The sequence below is a fragment of the Pogona vitticeps genome, chromosome 1, assembly GCF_051106095.1.
Source record: "Pogona vitticeps strain Pit_001003342236 chromosome 1, PviZW2.1, whole genome shotgun sequence".
In the NCBI taxonomy this organism is placed as follows: Eukaryota; Metazoa; Chordata; class Lepidosauria; order Squamata; family Agamidae; genus Pogona; species Pogona vitticeps.
This window is the reverse complement of record NC_135783.1, coordinates 271,419,830-271,441,052: the sequence shown is the minus strand read 5'-3', so window position 1 is coordinate 271,441,052 and position 21,223 is coordinate 271,419,830. Positions and strand designations below refer to the sequence as shown.

The window sequence follows — 21,223 nt, the reverse complement described above, 5'->3', positions numbered from 1 at the left end:
TCAAAGCAGTAAGGCACAACAATCTATTTCAAAACCCCACTCAGGCAGCCAGTCATTAAGGGAAAGTTTCTAGTTTGTACATATACATGTTCTACTATATCTACATGTGATGAAAGAAGTAATATGCAACTTATATAATAGCATATATAGTATACAATAATCATACATTTAAAATATACATGCTCTTTCTGAATGGAAAACCCTACATGTGTGCAGAACCTCAAGCAGCATGGACAAGTCAATACCTACCTGCAAATAACTGCGTAAGATAGAGGTGTTGCTCACTTCAAGCACCCAAAATGAGGGTAATTTTAATCTATAATAGGTAAAAACTGCAAAACAGTTTTTACCTATTACAGATATGCTAACAAGGAGCCCGGGAGAGCAGGGATATACTAATACTATCCTATACTAACAAGGCATGGTGGACTTTAGAAATAACTTTCTCTCAAGAAAAGTTACTAAACTCAACAAATTAATGTGCTTTAATTTAAAAATAAAATCATATTTAAATCGTCGAGTTTAATAAATTTTCTTGAGAGGAAGTTGTTTTCCAAGTCCATACCTGGTTCAAAAATTATCCAAAGTATCTCTACTGTCCACTGACAACCCTACTGTAAACCCGGAGAATACAGCTCCTCTACTGTCCAGCGGGACACGACGTCGTTCGAATTTTCTGTGTCACCATCCAAGCCCAACTATCTCTCCTCAGTATCATCCTCATCATTATCCGACCGATTTCACTGGGGAAAATTAGAAGCAATTTCCACTTCTCACGGCATCCGTGTAAGCCTATCCTATGCAAGCTTGCTCGGAACTGAAGCCCACAATCCACACACACGAGGGTTTACTCTCAGGTAAAAGACGACCAGGGAAATACCCTAAATGTTTAGTTTTCACAGCACGCGCTGAAAGGATTCTGGCCCACTAGGCACAAGTGGGGGAGACTCTCCTCGACCCATAAAGCCACAACCTCACTTCCTGAAAGTGGGATTCCCCTCACGAACAGAGGCCAAGCTTTACCCATATACACACACATCGGAACCGGCCAACGGCCACCGCCGCCCTAGCCAGGCTCAAAGAGTTTTTCCCCCTTAGCACTGACTCACCTTCTTTGCTACCGGTACACGACGGCCCCTCTTCACCATCCCGCACTGGAGCCACGGGGCGCCTGCCAATAACGGTCCTTCCTATTGGCTTAGCGCGCTTCCATGCCCCTCCTCCTCCTCTCTCGTGACTTCCCTGTCAACAGAGGAGAAGCTAAGATGGCGGCCTTGGCGACCGATGGGTTTACGCGGAGCGAAAGGGCTGCGACGAGTTTCCAGAGGAAAGGGCCCGATGGGGGAGGCGGTCGCTTGGCCCTTCTGCCGGGCACCCGACCGTCGGTGCGGCACGGGCAGCTCCTCCTTTCCAGCGGGCTCCCTTCTCTGGACTGTGTGCTAGGTTGGTGCTGGCAGCGGTTACTTACATGTCTTTTCCAGGCACATTCTCTTCCCCCTCCGTCTTAGCCACGCGGGCTTCCCTGCTAGCCGAGCGGACTGAGTTTCTAGGTGACCTGGGTGGGAGCGGAGGTGGAGGAGGGCAGTCTTCGGAGCCCGCCGCCGCTGGGCTCAGCCTGCGTTAGAGGAAAGCGGGAGAAGAGGCGGGGAAGGGGTCGCTCACCCGCCTGCCACGGGGACGGAGCTGGCCGCCCCCGGGCAAGGAATGCGATGTGTGGTCGAGCTCCCTGGTCTCCCGGGCTCCTTAAGTCTCCTTCTCCTGAGGAGACTAATGGCCAGAGTCAAACTTGTAAAGCTCCGAGGCAAATTACATCGGGGCAGTGGCGACTCAGAGGAGTGCTGAGTCTTGAACTCGGAGGAAGAAGGGAGACAGTCCCCACGTGCTCGCTCCCCTTGCTCTTGTTTCGTCCTCGCTGCCTCTCCTGTCTCCCTCCGGTGCCTTGCGTTAGCCTTCTCTGCACGCCGACTTTAACGGGCATGAGAGCAGTTTCCCTCGTAGGGGTAGGTGGACTCTGTCTCTGTTTTGTTTGTCTGGCATCAACCTGAAAAATAAAATCTAACGCCCTCTGGGCGGATACAGATAAACCTGTCTGCGGATCCAGTCGGCGTTCAACACTTGTTGAAGTCCATAGGATTACTGCGGTAGCAGTCAATTTTAACCTATAGGCCATGGGCTCAACCTGCTTTAATTGCAATGCATCGGAGCCCCGTAAATCGTAGGTAATCTTGGGTTATGTTGGAGGCAAGACGTGTCAAAAACCAGTGGCAGGACAGGAGAACATGATGTTTTATTTCTGTTAAAACAACAACCTGCTTTACTAGAATTCTCAAAGGGTATGTAGATGATTTGTCACATTGAATATGAACCGGTGGCAATCTGAAATGTTCAGTTGAGAAATTTCAGGGGGCCTGTTGTAATCTATTTGCAGCCCTCTGAACTTTAGGGAAAGTGGGATACATGTAGCTTCCAAATAAACATTATTATGTCATTGTATCTAAAACACTGCTTCAAACTTAAATTGAGATACTTTTTGAGAATTTTGTATGTAAACCACAAAGATTTTATTATATTAAAAGCTAGGTAAATATTAAGAATACGTAAATTAGAACCTAAAAAGGGTGGTGCAAGATCAGACCAAGGGCATATTTAGTTTAATATTCTGCTTCTACCACAAGGTAATCTGGCATGGTGTAGCCAGGAAAAATTAAGTGTCTGGATAGGTATGTTTCATTTTCCTGTGTCATGGTCACACTGGAAGGGGAATTACTCTGCTAGTTGCAAACTTAGTGGCCCTTCGATGCATATTTGGAGAATAAGAGGATTTGGGAATCTGTAAATCCTTGTCAGACACTGACACCCCTTGCAGTAGCCTTTTGAGGCATCACCATTGGTAGGGTAGCTACACCCACAAAGGTTGAGGCCTCGTTTGGCATTAAGTGCCTTTCCACCACCATTTTCTATAGCTCTTGAGCCAGCCAAATGTTGTAGGATTGCTTCCTTATCTTTTTGCTTTTCTTTTTGCTTTTCTCCCATCCAGAGTTCCTTAGACTTAGAGAAGTGCCTACAGTTGTCAGTTCCACTCCTGCTTATATGTTATATGGTCATTAGTCAATGACCACTGCCCTTGATGACTTTTTGTGTTCCTCTTTGGAAATGCCAGATGCAGATATTTAATATTCTGCTGGGTTGTGTGTGTTTAAATGTTTTGTAAATTTAAAATGAGTATTTTCTCTTACTCACTGGTATGACAATTCCTAGGCAATTCTTTACTATACTTACTGTTCATCGACTTAAATAAAATTTAATTGTAATAAAATATTTTGAAACCTCTGTATGTAATCTAGCATTGTGAAACAGATGAAATATATGTATAATATTAAATATATCTGATTCACTATTTTCCTCTCTTTTTTGCCAATAGCAATGTATAATGCATTCAATGCACACTTGAATTCTAAACTTTCTTATGACATTTTAAACAATTATTTCATTAACAATTATGCCTATGCTTTCTTATTTTGCCAGCAGTGTAGGTTAAAAAATAAATCTTCAGCTATGAGCTATAATGAGCTGCACTGAAAAAAAAACTTGCAAAAGTTGAGACTTAACATTTCTGTTTTTTTCTTCTTTTTATGTTCCAACCCTAATTTTCTCGTTTTGGCTTTGCTACTTGTAGAGGTAGTTGACTGAAAGTTTGCATATTGGAAAAACCTAGATTTTTCAGTACGGAGTTTATTTTACCTACTAAAAATACACTTCTTGTTTGGGTGTTTCCTTTAGTTCCAAGATAGCAGCCAATTGAACTATTAACTATGATGACAACTCTAACTAGATACCCTATCACAGTGGTCCCCTAAGTTGGGCCTCCAGATGTTCTTGGACTTCAACTCCCAGAAATCCTGGCCAGTAGAGGTGGCAGTGAAGGCTTCTGGCAGTTGTAGACCAAGAACATCTGGAGGCCCAAGGTTGGGGACCACGGCCCTATCAGATCTCCCTCTCATCATTTCACAAACTCAGAGTGTTAGCTTCTAGAAATATTACAATTTATGTAATTTCACTATATATTGTTGCCTTAAATATGCCTCAGTTACTATTAGGTTAAAACAGCCTGTTTATGTTTAACAGCATAACTTTTGGAGCCTGATATAACAGTGCTCTGCAACTTCATGTCCTCTAAGTATATTGGGTTTCAACCCCGTCACATCCTAGAAGACAACCAGCTTGGGGAAGGCTGAATAAAGCATTGTGCCAACATTGCACTGCAGCCTCTGCATTTTATTTTATAAAAGTGACTTAAAAACAATGTATGACATAGCGTACTCTATATCCAAGAATAACATTACTGTATATATTTCCTCTCCAAATATGATGACTTGTGTCTGACACTGGGTACTAGGTGTGATGGTTTCCCCCTCCTCTTCCCCTCCAGCCTCCACACACTTGGGAGTGGGGGCTCAGGTACCTGCTGCATAGTGATAGGAAATTCTGGAGCTGAATATTTGTGGTTCATCTATTTTTAGTTCTGCTAACAAACCATGTTCCTGCACTGAAATAACCTCACTGGACTCTCACTATTAAGAAGAATTCAGATGTGCCCACTATTGAATAAATAAATTCACATATTTATTTGGAATGTGTCTGAGTATGAAGAAGCTATATATTGTGGATCAGGGATTGCAATACAGTGGTGCCTCGCTAGACAGTTACCACGCATGACAGTTTTTTTGCTAGACATTGACTTTTTGCGATCGCTGTAGTGATTTGCAAAACAGTGATTCCTATGGGGGAATTTCGCTGGACAATGTTTGGTCCCTGCTTCGCAAACCAATTTTCGCTAGACAGTGATTTTGACAGCTCCCTCTGTGCTCGCAAAACGGGTGTTTTCGGGACCTAAGCTTCGCAAGACAGCTATTTAAACAGGCGATCGGCAGTTTAAATAGCAAAGCGGCTTTCCTATGATCGATCTTCACTAGACAATGACAATTCTTCCCCGTTGGAACGCATTAAACAGATTTCAATGCATTCCAATGGGGGAATGCTTTTCGCTAGGCAATGATTTCACTAAACAGCGATTTCAGTGGAACGGATTATCATCGTCTAGTGAGGCACCACTGTACATGAATATAAATAGATGCATGTAGATGTGTAGTAATCTTTGTGTTATAGTAATTTCACACATAAATATGGATAATCTGTGAATATATGGAGTAGCAAATGAAATGGTTACAGGTCCTGCTTCCAAGCCTTGTAAGGGCATTGGGCTGTAAGAGAAGATTCAATGTCCTGTACACACATCCATTATGTGGGAATTTTATCCACTGGAATTGGCCAGAGTGCTCATTAGCTAGTCATCAGAGAGGTAAATTCCGATAGAGTTGTTTGTCCCTTGGGGTAAGAGGGATCTTTTCCTTGTCATTAGGAGAGTTAATGCTTTAAAATCCAGTGCACGTACGACCATACTTTCTACTCCAATTTTGTTGTTCTTTGTGACATGCTCCTCCTCAACACACTGATTGATCTTGTGTTTTTTCTTCAATACCTCTTAGTTATCTTAGACCTGACAGGCTACACATCTCCAGAATTTCAGCTACCCCTCCACACACACCTTTCCCCAAATCCTCCTGCTTATGTGCCTATATCCAACTCTCATCCTATTAAGCAAACAAGGCAAGACTAAAGAGCTTTTGCTGAGCATGAGTTGCTACTGCAAAGAGAGAGGGAGGATGAATGAAAAAAGTGACATGCTCTTGAAGTGATTGGGAAGTACAGTGACTCCTGGGCTTTGCAGTGTAGAACAGTGCAAAGGCTGGCAGTCAGTCAGAGTAGACCAGAGCAATAAAAATGTCCCCATTGCAGGAGGTTTTCAAGAAAAGATTGGACAGCCATCTGTCCAGGATGGTATGAGGTCTGGGATGGTTTGAGGTCTTCTGCCTTGGGCAGGAGATTGGACTAGAAGACCTCCAAGGTCCCTTCCAACCATATGATGATTCTATGATTCTTCTTTCTCCTCCTAAGGAATTTGTTTATGTCAGAAACAACATTTTTACACCTGATACTGTTTTTTATATGATTAGAAAGAAGCTGCTAGCTCCATCCCGGTCTTTCGAAATCCGAATAAGGTAAATGTGTGCAGATTGAAAACACATGAATCTCCCTCTCCCATCATTTTATTGTCCACTATGGTGGCAGGGGATGGCTGAGGGAGGAGACAGACAGCTACTATTGATAGTAGCTGTCTATCTCTTCAGAAGCACTGCTTTATTCCCACCAATTGTGTGGGGAGATATTCTGCACATAGAGATTTCTCTTCTTTCCAGACTGTTGCCCTCTATCTGTAGAAATAGTAGGAGGGGCCAGAATTACTATCTTTCTCATGCAATAGTGTTTGTAATACCTTCATAAGGCTTGTGACATTCATTTAAGTAGAACAAAAAGGTAAAAAGTCTTGTAGCACCTAACTAATCTAGCTTTGTATGAACTGTATGTCAGTTTCCTTGTGTACTAAATTACTTACATCTTCCTTTTAGCCAAGACTGGCACCCAGTTCAGAAAAAATGTTGTATATGGTGAGGTATATGACAGCATTGTCCCATTTTGGACAGTTAATGTCATATTCCAGACTCTTCCCTCTACAGGAGAAAAAACTGCAGAAGAATTTTATAGCTGTCTGCTGATGCTAAGATTGCAATAATACAATACATTTGGATTGGCATTTGTGATGCTGATTCACTGGATCCTGTACTCTGTCTCTGCCTATTCAGCATTTGCAGAAATGTTATTGCATGTGTTTATTTGGCTATTTCCTGCCTAGACTTGACCTACATTAGTCCAAAATAAAGACTAATTTCCATCAGGGAAAACAATTTAATGCATATTCTATCCACCTTGTTGCCTTGACAAACACAACAGTCTTTAAGAGCACCTCAAGGACTAGCAAGTTGTTTTAGGCATGAGCTTTATTTCGGATAGTCTTTCTTCTGGATGGAGTATAGCTAAAGTAGGTAGACATTTATACGCAAGTGGCTGTAAAAGTCTGCCTACTGAGGCCATACTGTATCTGATAAAGAGTCTACCAAGACTCTTTTGTTCTTGCCGCAGCAGACTCATATACTTTCAAAATAGAATATTTTGACAGAAAACACTATCATGCCTAGGAAAACAGTTGTAATCAGTAGATTTAACTTTATGAGATTCATCAAGCTTTTCCTCATATATAGGAGCATTGCTTTATATCCGTGGAATATTTTGGCTAAAACATAGGAATGCTGGCTGTGACAACACTATTAAAGTACTTTGGTTTAGTTGCGTAGAGCTCTGCAGGATCTTTTCATTATATTGTGAAAGTAATTGTAGTGTGTAATATATAATTATATGTAATATGTAATTATTTAATAGTAGATTGTAAGAAGTACTATAAAGGTAATTAAAATGCTTTTTTACATTACATTTTTCTATTCCCGTATCACCTTTCCTTGATACTACTAACTGTTACAATATTAATATGTATTCTCTTTTCTAAATTTGTTTCCCCTAGGTGGAGGTTTGGCAATTGGAACTCTTCTTCTAATAGGTTGGTGTGAAATATATATTATATTATTCTTGTTGCCAATTGTACAATCACAGCATTATTGTTTATTTCTTTGAAAATCCTTAGGGGAAAATGTAACAACAGTTTTTCTAAGGAACTCTTTGTAATGATTGCAAGTAATGTTCTATCATTGTATAATATAAATTTTCAAATCATTTAAGTCTTTACAGCTTCCTAAATATAGCAAGAGCTTTAAGGATACATCTTACCAATTTCTGGGAAGGTAAGAACATTGACCCAGTGCAGATGTAATTAAGAAATTGGGCTGTAAACTCATGTAACTTTTTCTGTGTACTTCTCAACAAAGGAAATGCCATCTCAGCTCTCCTTCTGACTATAACTGTGTTTTCCATTGCCTTACACCAGTCTTGCTTGAACAAGAGCTGTCTATGGATGTCAGCACCAGGTCTCTTCACCTTTATCTTTCATAACATAATATCTTTGTTTCTCCTTGGGCATGATCAAGTGAGAATTCACTTGTTGCCTTCTCACATCTGTGTCTTCTGCCCTTTGAATGACCATAACTAATGGGAGCTGTATCTCCCACCTGTATCTGGAGCACTTCCAGAGATATGCATTCATTACTTTGAGTCACTATGATATAGTTGTTGCAGAGCTTTGTCTGAAGTACAATGTTTTCATTTTGTAGCATTTCCAGACCATAAAACACAAAACCAGTCATGGTCAGCTGTAATGGTTTGCTTCTTTCTCCCATCATAGAGTTTGAGTTAAATATTAAATCATCAAATCACGATATTGCAGTAAGAGAATTTGTTTGAAGAATTTCCTCTCAAAGTCAGTTGCAACTCTAAGGATTTTAGCTCATCATCCAGCTCTGTAACTCAGTTCTGGAATCTGTGAAATAGCCCCTGGTTATGTGCAAGAGCAAAACAACAAAAACAAATGATACTAATGTATCTGAAATGTTATTATCTAGGTCAGGAGGTGTGGCCTTCAGAAAGGTCTGAGCTCCTTAAAGGTTTCTGTGTCATAGACAAATAGTCAAGTGTATGCATGCATGAGAGAGTTGTGTGTAGATCAGTTAAGGGTGTTTGTGGATGACAGTTGTTTTTTAAGCCCGAGAGGCATCAGACAAAATCAGTCTTAATCCTAGGTTGCCTTACTCTTTCTGAAACATGTATGTGCAAAACTGTAATTTCTGTATGTTGAAAAAAATGAAGTTTTTGTTTGGTTTTTTTGAACAGTGTTTACTTTTCTACAGTGCTATCCATCATCCTACATGTGTCCACTCATAATTCTGATTGTATCTAAGTTAGTTAGGCATCCTTCAGTCTCAAAAGACTATGGTGACGTGCTCTGTATGGAGGATTTGGAACAGCGTCTAGTGTGGCTGAAGAGGCCAATTTGAGAGTGACAATCTCTTCCACACTGAAGATTGTATCTAAAGGGGTATCATATTCAGTAATTTAGAAAGTGTGTAGAGACCACACACATTGAGTGATGTACACTAGCCCTGCTCCTCCATCATCAGTCACTAAAGAAGGGAGGCTGCTGTATCCTTATATCATCGCCATTTGACCCAGAACCCCAATTTTCATAGGATTTTTCTTACTACTAAGGTTGTAGTAGTCTCACTTAAGAAACAATTTACTATTGGCTGATTGTTAGAAATTTGTCCTCTCTACCTTAAACTTAACTGAATTAGATTTCTGAGTTGTTGTTATTAAGAAATGAAGTCACATTCTAATGAAAACATAACTATCTTCAAATTAATTTTTTGTGAGTCATTGTTAAAAGGTTACAACTGTGAAAGTTTATCTTTTAAAGAAGAGGTTTTCTCAGTAGCTGAGGTCAACTTTTGAAAAAGGTAAAACGTTTACTTAGATAAAAGCAAGACTATTCTTGTTCAGTCTAAGCCTTGGAGCAATTTCAGCTATTTTAATTAGCTACTTCTGTTTTAGGTATGCAATTTAACCTGTCTATTAAGGAGTACTTTTCACTTGTCAGCATAATTGACTTTATCACCTTTTCAAAAGTTGAAAAAGGTAATCTCTAGAGAAATACAAAACAGTGATTTGCTAAATATAATTACACAAAATATAAGTTGTCAAAATTTATCTTCCTGCTTGAATGGCAGTATGCCAAGTATTATAACATACATGTTTGCTAACTTTGTATTGATATGTGCTAATTAAATACAAGTGACACAAGGTAACCTCTTTAAAACTTCATAACAACTATGGACATTAGTAAAATATTTTAGATGTTAGAGATGATTAAAACAGTCTCATCACATTACCTAGAGCAATTTAGGTAAGGTTCTATAATTTGGGAAATGCTTACCTTAGGTCATACTGTTGCTGCATAGTAACATGAATTACAATAAGAACGATGATAATTTATTAAATTAATAATGATAGATTGTGACAGATTCTCAATAACTCTAGGGCAACCTGTCTAGACTGTCAAGGTCAAATGTATGACACTCAAACAAAGTCCTCAGAGCATTATCAGATTCATAAAGCTCCTGGTAGTTCGAGTCTGTGGTGGTCCATCACAGCTGACACCTTTCTCTTTTAGGGTTAATTTCAGTGTGAGATCAGATGACCTTATCAGTCATATCAATGTTCATATGGGTTCAGGGTATAAGTTGTTTCATTCTTTAAATGCTTCATCACTCTTCAGAGGATGAGAATAAACCATTGTTTCACTCATGGTAAATAAAGCAAGCCTTTTCTAGACATCCATATACACAACATCAGCTCACTTAATTTACAGACTTTATTCATCTAATTGCTTCTATGTTCCATATGTGTGAAAATATAATTCCATAAATCCAAAATCATTGAAAACATGTAACCTGGAAGATATAGATACCTTACTTCAGGTATACAGAAATCCAATCTTGCAATCACTTGTGCGAAATTGTAGGTTTAAATGTTTAAACAGAAATCCAATCTTGCAGCTAAGGAAAGCTACAGGTAAAATTGTTTAAATAGTGGTTCCCAACCTTGGGTAACTCAGGTGTTCTTGGACTGCAGCTCTCAGAAACCCCAGTCAGCATAGCTGGTGGTGAAAGCTTCTGGGAATTACCATCCGAGAACACCTGAATTACCCAAGGTTGGGAACCACTGGTTTAAAACATGTAAACACGAGCCACTTTGGGTCACTTGCTGGGAGAAATGTGGCATATAAATAAAACTAATTATAATAATAAAAATACTGTATTTGCTGGCGTATAAGACTACTGTTTTGCCCTGAAAAACATGTCTCCAAGTGGGTGGGGTGTCGTCTTATACGCCAGGTGCACTTCAGTTGGGATAGACATAGCTGTCCATAGTGGCCTTCCAATGCTCGCCCGGTGCCCATAGTAGCCTCCCGATGCCTGCCCACCTCATTCTACATACCATCCAGTATTGCACAGAATCCAGCACGGCTGCGGCGAGCATCAGCAGTGAGACAGGGGTGCCAGCCTTTTCGACGAGACCGGCCCGTTCTGCTCAGCGGGAAGCAGCTGTCCGCCCCTTGTCTACGCAGAGCTCACACATGCGCACTTGCACACTAGTGCCGGTCACAGAGAGATGCAGGGGCGGGCCGGAGGCACTGCGGTCATGCTGTGGCTGTACAATGGTGACAATGAATAGCACCTTTTATTTGGTGTGTGGAAGGTGTGCGGAAGAGGGGGTAGTCTTATACTGCGAGTATATAACAAACTCTATATTTTGAGTGGAAATGTTGGGGGGGTCATCTTATATTCCCAGTTTTCTTATACACCGACAAATACGGTAATTTGAAGTTTTTGTAGCCATGAAAAAAGCTATAGGTGCATATATACGAAGACTGAACTTAAGTTGGCTGCAAATGCTTAAGTCATGACTCAAAAGTGTTTCACAATTGCTGGAGTAGGAAAGTACAATAAAAATACCAAAAAGAATGTTTTACACTTATCTCTTCAACAATGCTGGAGTTAGGGGTGCTGGGCACCCGTATGGTTCAAAATCCATGTATAGCTCTTCCCCCCAAACATAACTACAAAGCACAAAAAGTTGATTAACACATACACAAATACACACCCCTTCTCCAACCCATGTCAGCCTCTTGGCATGTTCCAGTAACCTCCCTCACTGAGGGGACCAACGAAGCCACTGCCAACAACAGGGTCCTTGGTAAGCCCGAGACCCATGTTTCTCAGGCTACTTCCTGGAGATGAATAGCAGCACAATATTTATTGAATATTTCTTTATTTATTGAACATATTTTTATTTAGTTATTTAGTTATTTAGTTATTTATTTAGTTATTTACTTAGTTATTTATTTAGTTATTTATTTAGTTATTGGGGGGAAATGTGTGTAATCAAAACCATGCTGTTAAAATCTGTGCAATTCAATAGAGAAGTTTAATTATATTCTAAACATGCAGGAGCTTACAGCCTTAAGAAGCACAATCAAAGAGTTCAAAAAGGCAGAGTACACCTCTAAGTTATAGACTACATTTCTAAAACTGTTATAGTTTAGAATGTTATTGCTGTGAGCAATTCTTTAGCATATAAAGACACACATGAAAAATACTAGGCTTTCTCACCCAGGCTATTGTCATTTACCAGGTTGCATCTATGAAGGGAAATTCCTGTTAGATGCTCTTGATCTTGCCTGTTTGCCTGCTTCTTGTAATGAAGTTGGCTGCTGTGTTATTACCTGCTCATTTAGCTACCCCGTTTCCCTGAAAATAAGATCTAACTTGCAAATAAGACCTAGTATGATTTTTCAGGATGCTTGTGATATAAGCCCTACCCCAAAAATAAGCCCCAGTTAAGTGAAACCCCGCCCTCCACCATTGTGCAGCAGCCAGAAGATGATGACACGACTGTATTTGAATAAATATAGATTGTTGTACATGAAAAAATAAAACATCCCCTGAAAATAAGCCCTAATGCATTTTTGGAGCAAAAATTAACATAAGACCAGAGGTGGGATTCAGCAGGTTCGCACCTATTCTATAGAACCGATTCCTAAATGTACTATTGGTTCTTAGAACCGTTTGCTGGCCTGAGATGAATGAAGGAGGAGGGGCCAGGTGACCAGCGATGAGCAAGGGGGAGGGGGCACAATTAACTGCCTCCCTTCCCACTCCACACTGAGCCGTCTGAGGTGGGATATGGGTGAGAGAGATAAAGCCCTGGAAAGAGCAGAGGTGTCACTGGGGGAAAAGGGGGGAGGATGAGTCCTTGATGTCACTGGAGGAAAGCTCATGGCCTCGAGGCAGAGGGTGTGTGTGATTGACAAGGCATGAGGGCAGGACACAGAGGGAAAAAGTTTTGGGGTGAGACCGCTTCAATCAAACAAACAACCGTCCTCGTTTTACTATGATTTTTTTCAAGTTAAAGGTACCACATAAGACTGTTGCTCTGCCTAGAAACAGTTTTTTTTAAAAATCCCAGAGAATATCCAGTGCATGAACCAGTGACGGTCTCACTGATCCACGCAAGCAAGGTATGCAATAGAAAAGTCACTCAAACCACAAAGAGATGAAACCTCCAAGCCTCATTTAGAATAACAAAGAACTCTTCCTCCTGCCCCAAAACTGACAATTTCGGGAGACAAATGGCACACAGAGATGGCCCACTCTGTTAGAAGGAGGAAGACAGCTATCAGTATTTTAACACTAGTAAGACTTACTATTCTTGAAGGCCATATATCCAGGGCCAAGAAAGGAAAACACATAAACATATCAATAGATAAGGGGAATTGAAACTCTTCTCTCCAGACATTCAGACGCATCTTGACCACAGGTCAACATGGGGGGTGGGTGGGGGCCGGAGGGACTCCGAGGGGGAGGGACCATCATGAGAAGGCAGCATTCTCCAGAAAAGACATACATGAGAGCATACTAATCAAGCATTTGTTGATATTGGCTGTTGTGGGTTTTTCGGGCTCTTTGGCAGTGTTCTGGACCGATTGAGGTGGTGGAGTTGAGGTGGAGTGGCAACAGATTGAAAAGAGACCATACCTTCCAAGCCAGAAGGAAGCGGGGGGGGGAGAAGAACTCCTCAACAGGTGTGCAAAGGCAGCCTCCAGGTAACAACAAGCAGGGCTATCAGTCATTTCAGGAGCAGGAAAGGGGATGGAAGCAATTTTTACTGGTGAGCTATAGGGTGAAATAGGAGGTAAAGGGAAGGAGAGATGTGTCAGTTCTCTGTCAAACCTGGTCATAAGCACCCACTGTGAGGTGTGTGTTTGTGTGTGTGTGTTTGGCACATGCCCATGGTGAGGTTAACAGCAGGGGCATGCCCAAACAGATACACTTATCCAGATATCTTAATCATGTGAGAAGTAGTTGTGATGATAGGCAGTAGGGAGACCACTGTAGAAGAAACTCTCATTGGATCCCACTGTCCTGGGCATTTATTTATTTATTTATTTATTTATTTGTTTGTTTGTTTGTTTGTTTGTTTGTTTGTTTGTTTGTTTGTTTATTTATTTGCCATTCGGGCATAGAACCTGTTGTTAATTTATTTGAATCCCACCACTGCATAAGACCCTGTCTTATTTTCGGGGAAACACAGTAGACATATGTGGAGATGCAGTACCTTTCTATGAGCGTCACCATAGCAGAGAACCATATGCTTTTTCTATGGGTTCTCCAAGGGTTACAAACCCTATTGGATTACAGTGTGATTTGCCAGCCTTTTGCCAACCTGGCCAAATTAACTGTTGGTCTTGAAGTAATAAATATTCAATAAATTGCTTTTCAAACTTCCTTTTTATGATTAGATCCCACATTTCCAGGGTTACAATTTTTATACCCCACTTAATTATTTTAACACTTTATTTATACAAAATTTAAAACTCTGCCATATCTGCAGAATGTCATACTTCTAATTATTTTTGCCTGCAGTTCTCCTTCCACATATCATTAGAGTTTGTTATTTGTTTCTTATGAATTAATTACAATATTTAATGGTGCAATCATAAGTTTTGAGAATGAACAGGAGAATGGGAATGGATCTGGGCCTGCTCCATTTGCATAGGTTTCACAATACGCATAGGACTTTTTGGTTGTTTCAGAACAAACTACCCAAGAAAGAGCAGCAGTATGCCTCTGAGAAACAGCAGTCACTCTTAGCTGTGGAACTCTTGTCTACCACAACCAGTCACAGTTCAGGGGTGGAGCCCTTCCACAGACACAGGTAATACCAGACCCAGGCACAGGCATACACCTTCTATCAAATGAAGAGAGCCTTGTCTCTGCAATATCCCAGGCTGTCCCCTTGCAACACATGCATTCTTAGGGCTCAGAGACCTCCAAGGTACAATGCCAAGGGCAATGCCCAATAACAACCCATTGGGAAACCAGTGATCATACACACCATAAACCCTAACTCCATCCTTAGCTATACACTTGACTAAATGCTCATGTCTGTAACTTTGGGTTCCTAAAACAAAAGAGAGTCGGGGGGACAGGATGGGGTATGCAATCCAAAAAAGTCCCTTCCTATCTCTCTTTTAATTTTCTCAGAGTACAGTGGGGGTTTCCTCCTCTAAGGGCTACCTCTCCCTTCCAGGATATGGGGTTGCCTCCCCAGTTATGCCTGGGCTTAATGCTGGTGAGTCTGTCCCAGCTGGGCTGGAGGGGAGGCTAGGAAAGGATGGGGGGCAGTGTAGAGCAGGTGGAACCCAGATTGCAAGTCTATCCAACAGAATGGGAGAGGAGTACCCCCTCAGACAGTAGATACTTGCTGGCAGTGTTATGTGCTGTCAAATAGTTGTCCCTTTTTGTGGGAGCCCTATGAATTAGTGTTCTCTCTCCCCAAAAAAACTCACTTCTATAGTAAAAAAATGCTGCTGCTTGTTTATAAAATAAAGGCTGCAGTTTCTTGATTGAATCTCAAGTTCTGTTTACCTCTTTTCCTAGTATTATTGTATTTCCAGGGAAATTTGTCTCCTCATGATATTTTACTTCATTAAAAATGCCTTTTTATTCAGTTGTGGCAGTGGGGCACAGGTTACGTAGCTATAATAAAATGGGATCTTAACTTGAAAAAGGTTGGGAAATGCTGATAACAAAATGGTGTTACTGAAAGCATTGATGGTGGTGCTAAATGCCAATTAAAAGCACTGAGTGGAGATACATGCTAAATGTGTATGTAGGTTATTGATTTCATGGACTGAGATATATTTGGTCATTAAATTTTCACCCCTATTGAACATGTATGTTGTTTTCACCGACAATTTGCTTTTCCATTCTCATATTTCATAAATGATAAGAAAATGTTTCTGAAGAGTCTTCTCCAGCACCACAATTCAAAAGCATCAATTCTTCGACATTCAGCCTTCTTTATGGTCCAGCTCTGACTTCCATACATCTCTACTGGAAAAACCATAGCTTTGACTATGCGGACCTTGTCGGCAAGGTGATCTTAGTTTTTTTAATGTGGAGCTTCAGGCCATTTTTTGCACTCTCCTCTTTCACCCTCATTAAGAGGTTCTTTAATTCCTCGTCACTTTGTGCCATCAGAGTAGTATCATCTGCATATCGGAGGTTGTTGATGTTTCTTCCGCCAATCTTAATTCCAGTTTGGGATTCCTCCAGTCCTGCCTTTCACATGATGTATTCTGCATATAAAATAAATAGGCAGGGAGACAATATACAGCCTTGTTGTACTTCTTTCCCAATTTTAAACCAATCACTTCTTCCATATCCAGTCCTAATTGTTGCTTCCTTTCCCACATATAGATTTCTCAGGAGATAGATAAGGTGGTCAGTAACTCCCATTTCTCTAAGAACTTGCCATAGTTCTCTGTGGTCCACACAGTCAAAGGCTTTTGCGTAGTCAATGAAGCAGAAGTAGATATTTTTCTGGAACTCTCTGGCTTTATCCATAATCCAATGCATGTTAGTAATTTTGTCACTAGTTCCTCTGCCCTTTTAAAATGCTATCTTGCAAGAAAAAGTATAAGAGTTAATTGTTAGTTTCTTTGGTGCCCAAATACCTGCAACAAACAATTGGGGTAGGTGGGAGATCCAGGATGTCTAAGCTTTGAATACTTATAGAATTATTGGAACTGGGAACAAAGGGTGCTAACACAAAAGCCCCATATAAGTGCACTTTAGATCTTTGAATAAACAAAAGTTTAGTGACCTAGAAATAAATCAATAAAAAGCTATTCTCTGTGTGATAAATTGAAGAACAGGAAGATTCTTACAGAAGCATTGACTTTGACCATTGAAAATGTGTTGTTTGTATCTTTTGAGAACTGCAGCATATAGGGAGGTGTTTTGTATTTAGATTTCTTCACTTGTCTTTACTCTTACTGTAATGTTACCATTACAGAAACCAAAATGAGATATAGTATATAATTGGCATTTTGCAAAAATAAGCTTTGAAATATTACTGTACTATTTTTATAATGTATATATGTAACTGTTGCTCTTACTGTAATATACTAGTATTGTTTTGATATTGTTAGAGCATAATTGCAGTCTGTTCATCTGATTGTAGTCTTGTTTGATGCAAAGTCCAATTAAACTAAAATATTTTTCTTCAAACTCATTTTCCCCACTGATTTAGGTTAAACCCACTTATATCCACCGTCTTATGCAACTACAAACAAATAGACTTCATACAAAGTGATTGCAACTATTCTAGCCTCTATCTAACATTTTATCTCGTGTGTGTGTGTGTGTGTGTGTGTGTGTGTGTGTGTGAAAACTGTAGAATGCCATTACTTTTGAAAATAAACACATTCATTAATTCATTCATTTTGTTTTGCACTTCCTTAAATTTTTTGGTCTGCCTTTCTTTCAATGCAAGGCGCCAACACAGTTCACAAAATGATTTTTACAAATCAGAAGCAACTATAAATATATTATAATATTTTTAAAAAATTAAATGTAATAATATTTAAAAAACCACTAACATAAAAGCAATTCAAAACATTTAACACAAGATAAAACAATATAATATATAGCATCCCATATTAAAACTCCATGTCAGCCATGATTCAGTTGCTTCTTCTTCTTCTTCTTCTTCTTCTTCTTCTTCTTCTTCTTCTTCTTCTTCTTCTTCTTCTTCTTCTTCTTCTTCTTCTTCTTCTTCTTCTTCTTCTCCTCCTCCTCCTCCTCCTCCTCCTCCTCCTCCTGCTCATCCTCATCCTCTGCTTGTGCAGTCTTTGGAAATTCACAGATGAGGTGACACAGTTTCACTTTTTTCTTGGCAAAGTCGCCATTTGCTGTTAGCACTAACTCTTTGGATCTTTGCTTTCATCACGTTGGTTTGGAGTGCTTGTTCTTGTGTAGCAATAACCAAGCCTTCGGTTTCTTTCTTAAAGGTCCCCAGTTTTGGCCATGCCCATGTTGAATTATGACCACGCTTTCCATCAATATTTCTCAGGTGTTGTGTATGTAGTGGTTTATTTTTCCAGCAATTTAATTTCTTTTCAAATTTTTGTTTCTTATATTGAGCCTTTGTTTCTGTTGTTTTCAAAATATTCTCCATTTTCATTGCTTTCTGTAATTTTTCTCTGGTTGTACTGATATAATCGTTTAGGCTTCCTTTTTCTTCCTCTACTACCTCCTGTATTTGCAGTAATCCATGGCCTCCGATTTTTGGGCTAAATATAATCTGTCCACATCCCTTTTTGGATGTGGTGTGTGATGCATGTTCATTCATTTTTGTGTTTTTCAATCCAGTTCTTCTAGTTCATTTTGAGTCCAATCTATTGTCCCAGCTGGTTATCTAATTACTGGAATGGCCTATGTATTTATGGCTTTGATTGTATTTCCCCCATTTAATTTCGGTTTTAAGATTTTCCGCAGTCTATTGATATATTCTCTTTCTTTCAGTTCTTTAACTTTTGTGTGCAGGATGTTGTCTGCTTCTAGTATTCCAAGATACTTATAATTTTCATCACTTGAGAGTGATTTTATAATATTACAAATTTTAACTCTATTCCATCTAGTTTTTGGATCTTGACAGAGTTGCACATTTGTCAATTCCAAATTTCATTTTGATATCTTCATTAAATATTTGCATTGTGTTTAGCAGTGATTCTATCTCTGTGGAAATTTTTGCATATAGTTTTAGGTCATTTATTTATTTATTTATTTGATTTGATTTGTATCCTGCCCATCTGGTCTGGTCATTCATGTATAAGAGGTGATTGATTTTTCCAGCTTGCTGTGAAATATGGTAGCCCAATCCAGTTTTATTTAAAATTATTGACATGGGAATTAGTGAGATGGTAAACAGCAGTGGTGACAAAGTATCTCCTTGAAATAGTCCTTTTTTAATGCTAACTTCCCCAAGTTCTTTACCATGGTCCATTAAGACAGTTTTCCATTTTTCCATGTTTTTCTTGAGGAACGTCTGAGTGTTTTTAATTATCCCAAACATTTTTAGGCAGGTTGTTGTTGTTGTTACACTTGGAAAGTGTGCTTGGAGGGAATAGCATTAAAACTGAGAATCATTCAACCTAAAGCATCTCAGAATGTGTGTCTCCATTTTTAGCTGAATATATAAATAAAAGCTCAGCTAGAAGATCTTAGAAATCCACTCACCACCTCTGATTTAATCTATTTCTTATCTTCTCCTTCAGGAAATTCAGGGCAAGCTCACAACATTTGGTTGTTGTGGGTTTTTCGGGCTCTTTGGCCGTGTTCTGAAGGTTGTTCTTCCTAACGTTTTGCCAGTCTCTGTGGCCGGCATTTTCAGAAGACAGCACTCACAACATTTTTCTCACAACCTCCCTGCAAGGTAGCTGTGGCTGAGAGATGATGACCAGCCATTGATCATTCTCAGCTTTATGACTGAGTAGAGATTTAATTATACACAACATTTATTTATTCAGCAGGCAGAAAAAATAATAACAAAACTTTGAAAAGGCATGAGCTTTGTGACACCTTAAAGACTATTATATTTCAATGTAAGCTTTTGTGGACAAGTCCACTTCTTCAGATATATGAGACAAAATACGGAGTTCACACAGTAAAACATTCATGCCTGGCTTTAAGATACAGTGGTGTGTGGCTGCATTTCAGGAAACATGTTTCTGTACTTTTTCAAAGCAGTGCAGCAAAGCATTTTTGTTTAGCTGTTTAAAGATAATTGAAGGTTCAGTCCTACACTAACATGGAGTAAATTTGCTCTCATTGAACAGGGGCTTACTTCTAAATATGTATAGAATCACATTGTAATTTAGGTATACAATAGATTTTCCCACTTGGTAAGATTCATGAAGGAGCTATCTGTCAGCAAGTATTAGTAGTGATTGGAGGCAGTATTCTTTTATATATCAGTTGCTTAGGAACAAATGATAAAGGGGGGGGGCTATTAACATCAAGCCCAGAAGTATCTGGTTAGCTACTCTTGAAGGTAGGATTTTGCTCCTCAGTTTTATCCATCTCATCTCTTCTTATGTTTGTATTTTTTGTGGTGGAAATGAATACTTTGGTCACACTGACAGCTTGCGAATATGGTTCATCCTATAAGATTGGGCTTTCATTTATGCTTCTCTAATTATGAGGGTTCACCACATCTGGAAGGCACCAAATTAAAGAAGAATGTCATACACAAATACTTGAAAGTCAAGTCCCATTGAAATCAGTGGAGCTTGTTTGTCAGTAGTCATGTGTAGGATACCATTATCAAATTCCATTATTTGAAGTAAATGTTCACCTTCCAGTATCATTGAAACATAGATAGCATTTGAAAAAGGATGATTTTTAAAATAGCATGGAAATCCTGGCTTGGGGTCTAGAAGAAGTGGAGAACAGTAAAGAAAAACAAAACAAATCCATGTGAACAGGGAAAAAGTGTCAGTGTTAACTGCAATAAAATCATCCCTTCAGTTTTAAAACTTCTTAATTTCACCATATAACAATTTTTTTCTCTTACTGGTAAATATTGTTTGCATTGGCAGGTCTCTTCCTGTGGCAACTGACCTTTAAAAAAAGGCAGCCTAAAGTTGCCTGTAGCATACATCTTTTGAATCTGAAGAGAGTACCTAAATATAATTATTGGTTCAGATCTCCTTATGTCAGATTTTAATATTTAATATCTCCTACAGTTGAATTCTTGAAGTCAAAGTCCCCATGCACCTTAAAGCATGCAATAGAATTCAGTCTTTTCTTTTTCTGACTAAAGAAACGTATGAACAATCTGTTATCTCTAGATACTATGCAGAGAGTGAGCTTTGGTGAAATCACTGCTCCAGAGTTTGGAAGTTTATAGTGTTTAAAAAAGATGGCAGAATAACTTGCAGGGAACATATTTCCTTTCACAGTTTATGAAATCTTCCTTGTCTGATCAAGTACTTTTTCAAAGCAGCAGAACAAAGCATTTTTGTTTAAAGAACCTGTTGTGGGTTCAAAGAGCCCGGAAAACCCACAACAACCATTTTTGTTTAGTGGATTGAAAATAAAGGTTCTGTTGTAAACTTATATGGTATAAATTTTATTGCATTCAACAGGGGATATCTCTAAATATGTATAGAATTGCATTGTAATTTAGATTTTTAATAGATTTTGTTATTTGCCTATAATATGACAGTAAGTTCTTACATATATTTCTCTACAGAAATAAGTCAGATATTTTGTTTTTAATATCCCATGGTCTTCCAATCATTAGAGCCTATGAGGTATTTCTAAGAACCATTTCTAAGAGTTAAAATCGATTT

At 39.3% G+C, this 21,223-nt stretch overlaps 2 protein-coding genes across 8 annotated transcripts in view; one reads left to right on the top strand and one right to left on the bottom strand.

Annotated features, from left to right (window-relative positions):
* The window catches only part of IMMP1L (inner mitochondrial membrane peptidase subunit 1), a 53,232-nt gene extending 51,659 nt beyond the window's left edge, over window positions 1-1,573 (bottom strand). For 3 of the 5 annotated variants that reach the window (XR_012082452.2, XM_072985851.2, XM_020795619.3), the window contains exon 1: window positions 1,110-1,236. Coding sequence is in view for 1 of the 5 variants with exons in the window: in XM_078384025.1 (XP_078240151.1) it covers window positions 1,110-1,148 (39 nt within the window). In the remaining 4 variants the exon portion in view is untranslated. Of the gene's footprint in view, window positions 1-1,109; window positions 1,237-1,468 lie in introns of those variants that run through there. The other 2 variants (XM_072985850.2, XM_078384025.1) reach the window with 2 other exon arrangements.
* The window catches only part of ELP4 (elongator acetyltransferase complex subunit 4), a 226,181-nt gene continuing 206,177 nt past the window's right edge, over window positions 1,220-21,223 (top strand). The window contains exons 1-2 of one of the 3 annotated variants that reach the window (XM_078384023.1): window positions 1,220-1,443; window positions 7,535-7,570. In XM_078384023.1, coding sequence (XP_078240149.1) covers window positions 1,266-1,443; window positions 7,535-7,570 — 214 coding nt within the window. In that variant the 5' untranslated portion in view covers window positions 1,220-1,265. The remainder of the gene's footprint in view (window positions 1,444-7,534; window positions 7,571-21,223) is intronic. The other 2 variants (XM_020795613.3, XM_020795612.3) reach the window with 2 other exon arrangements.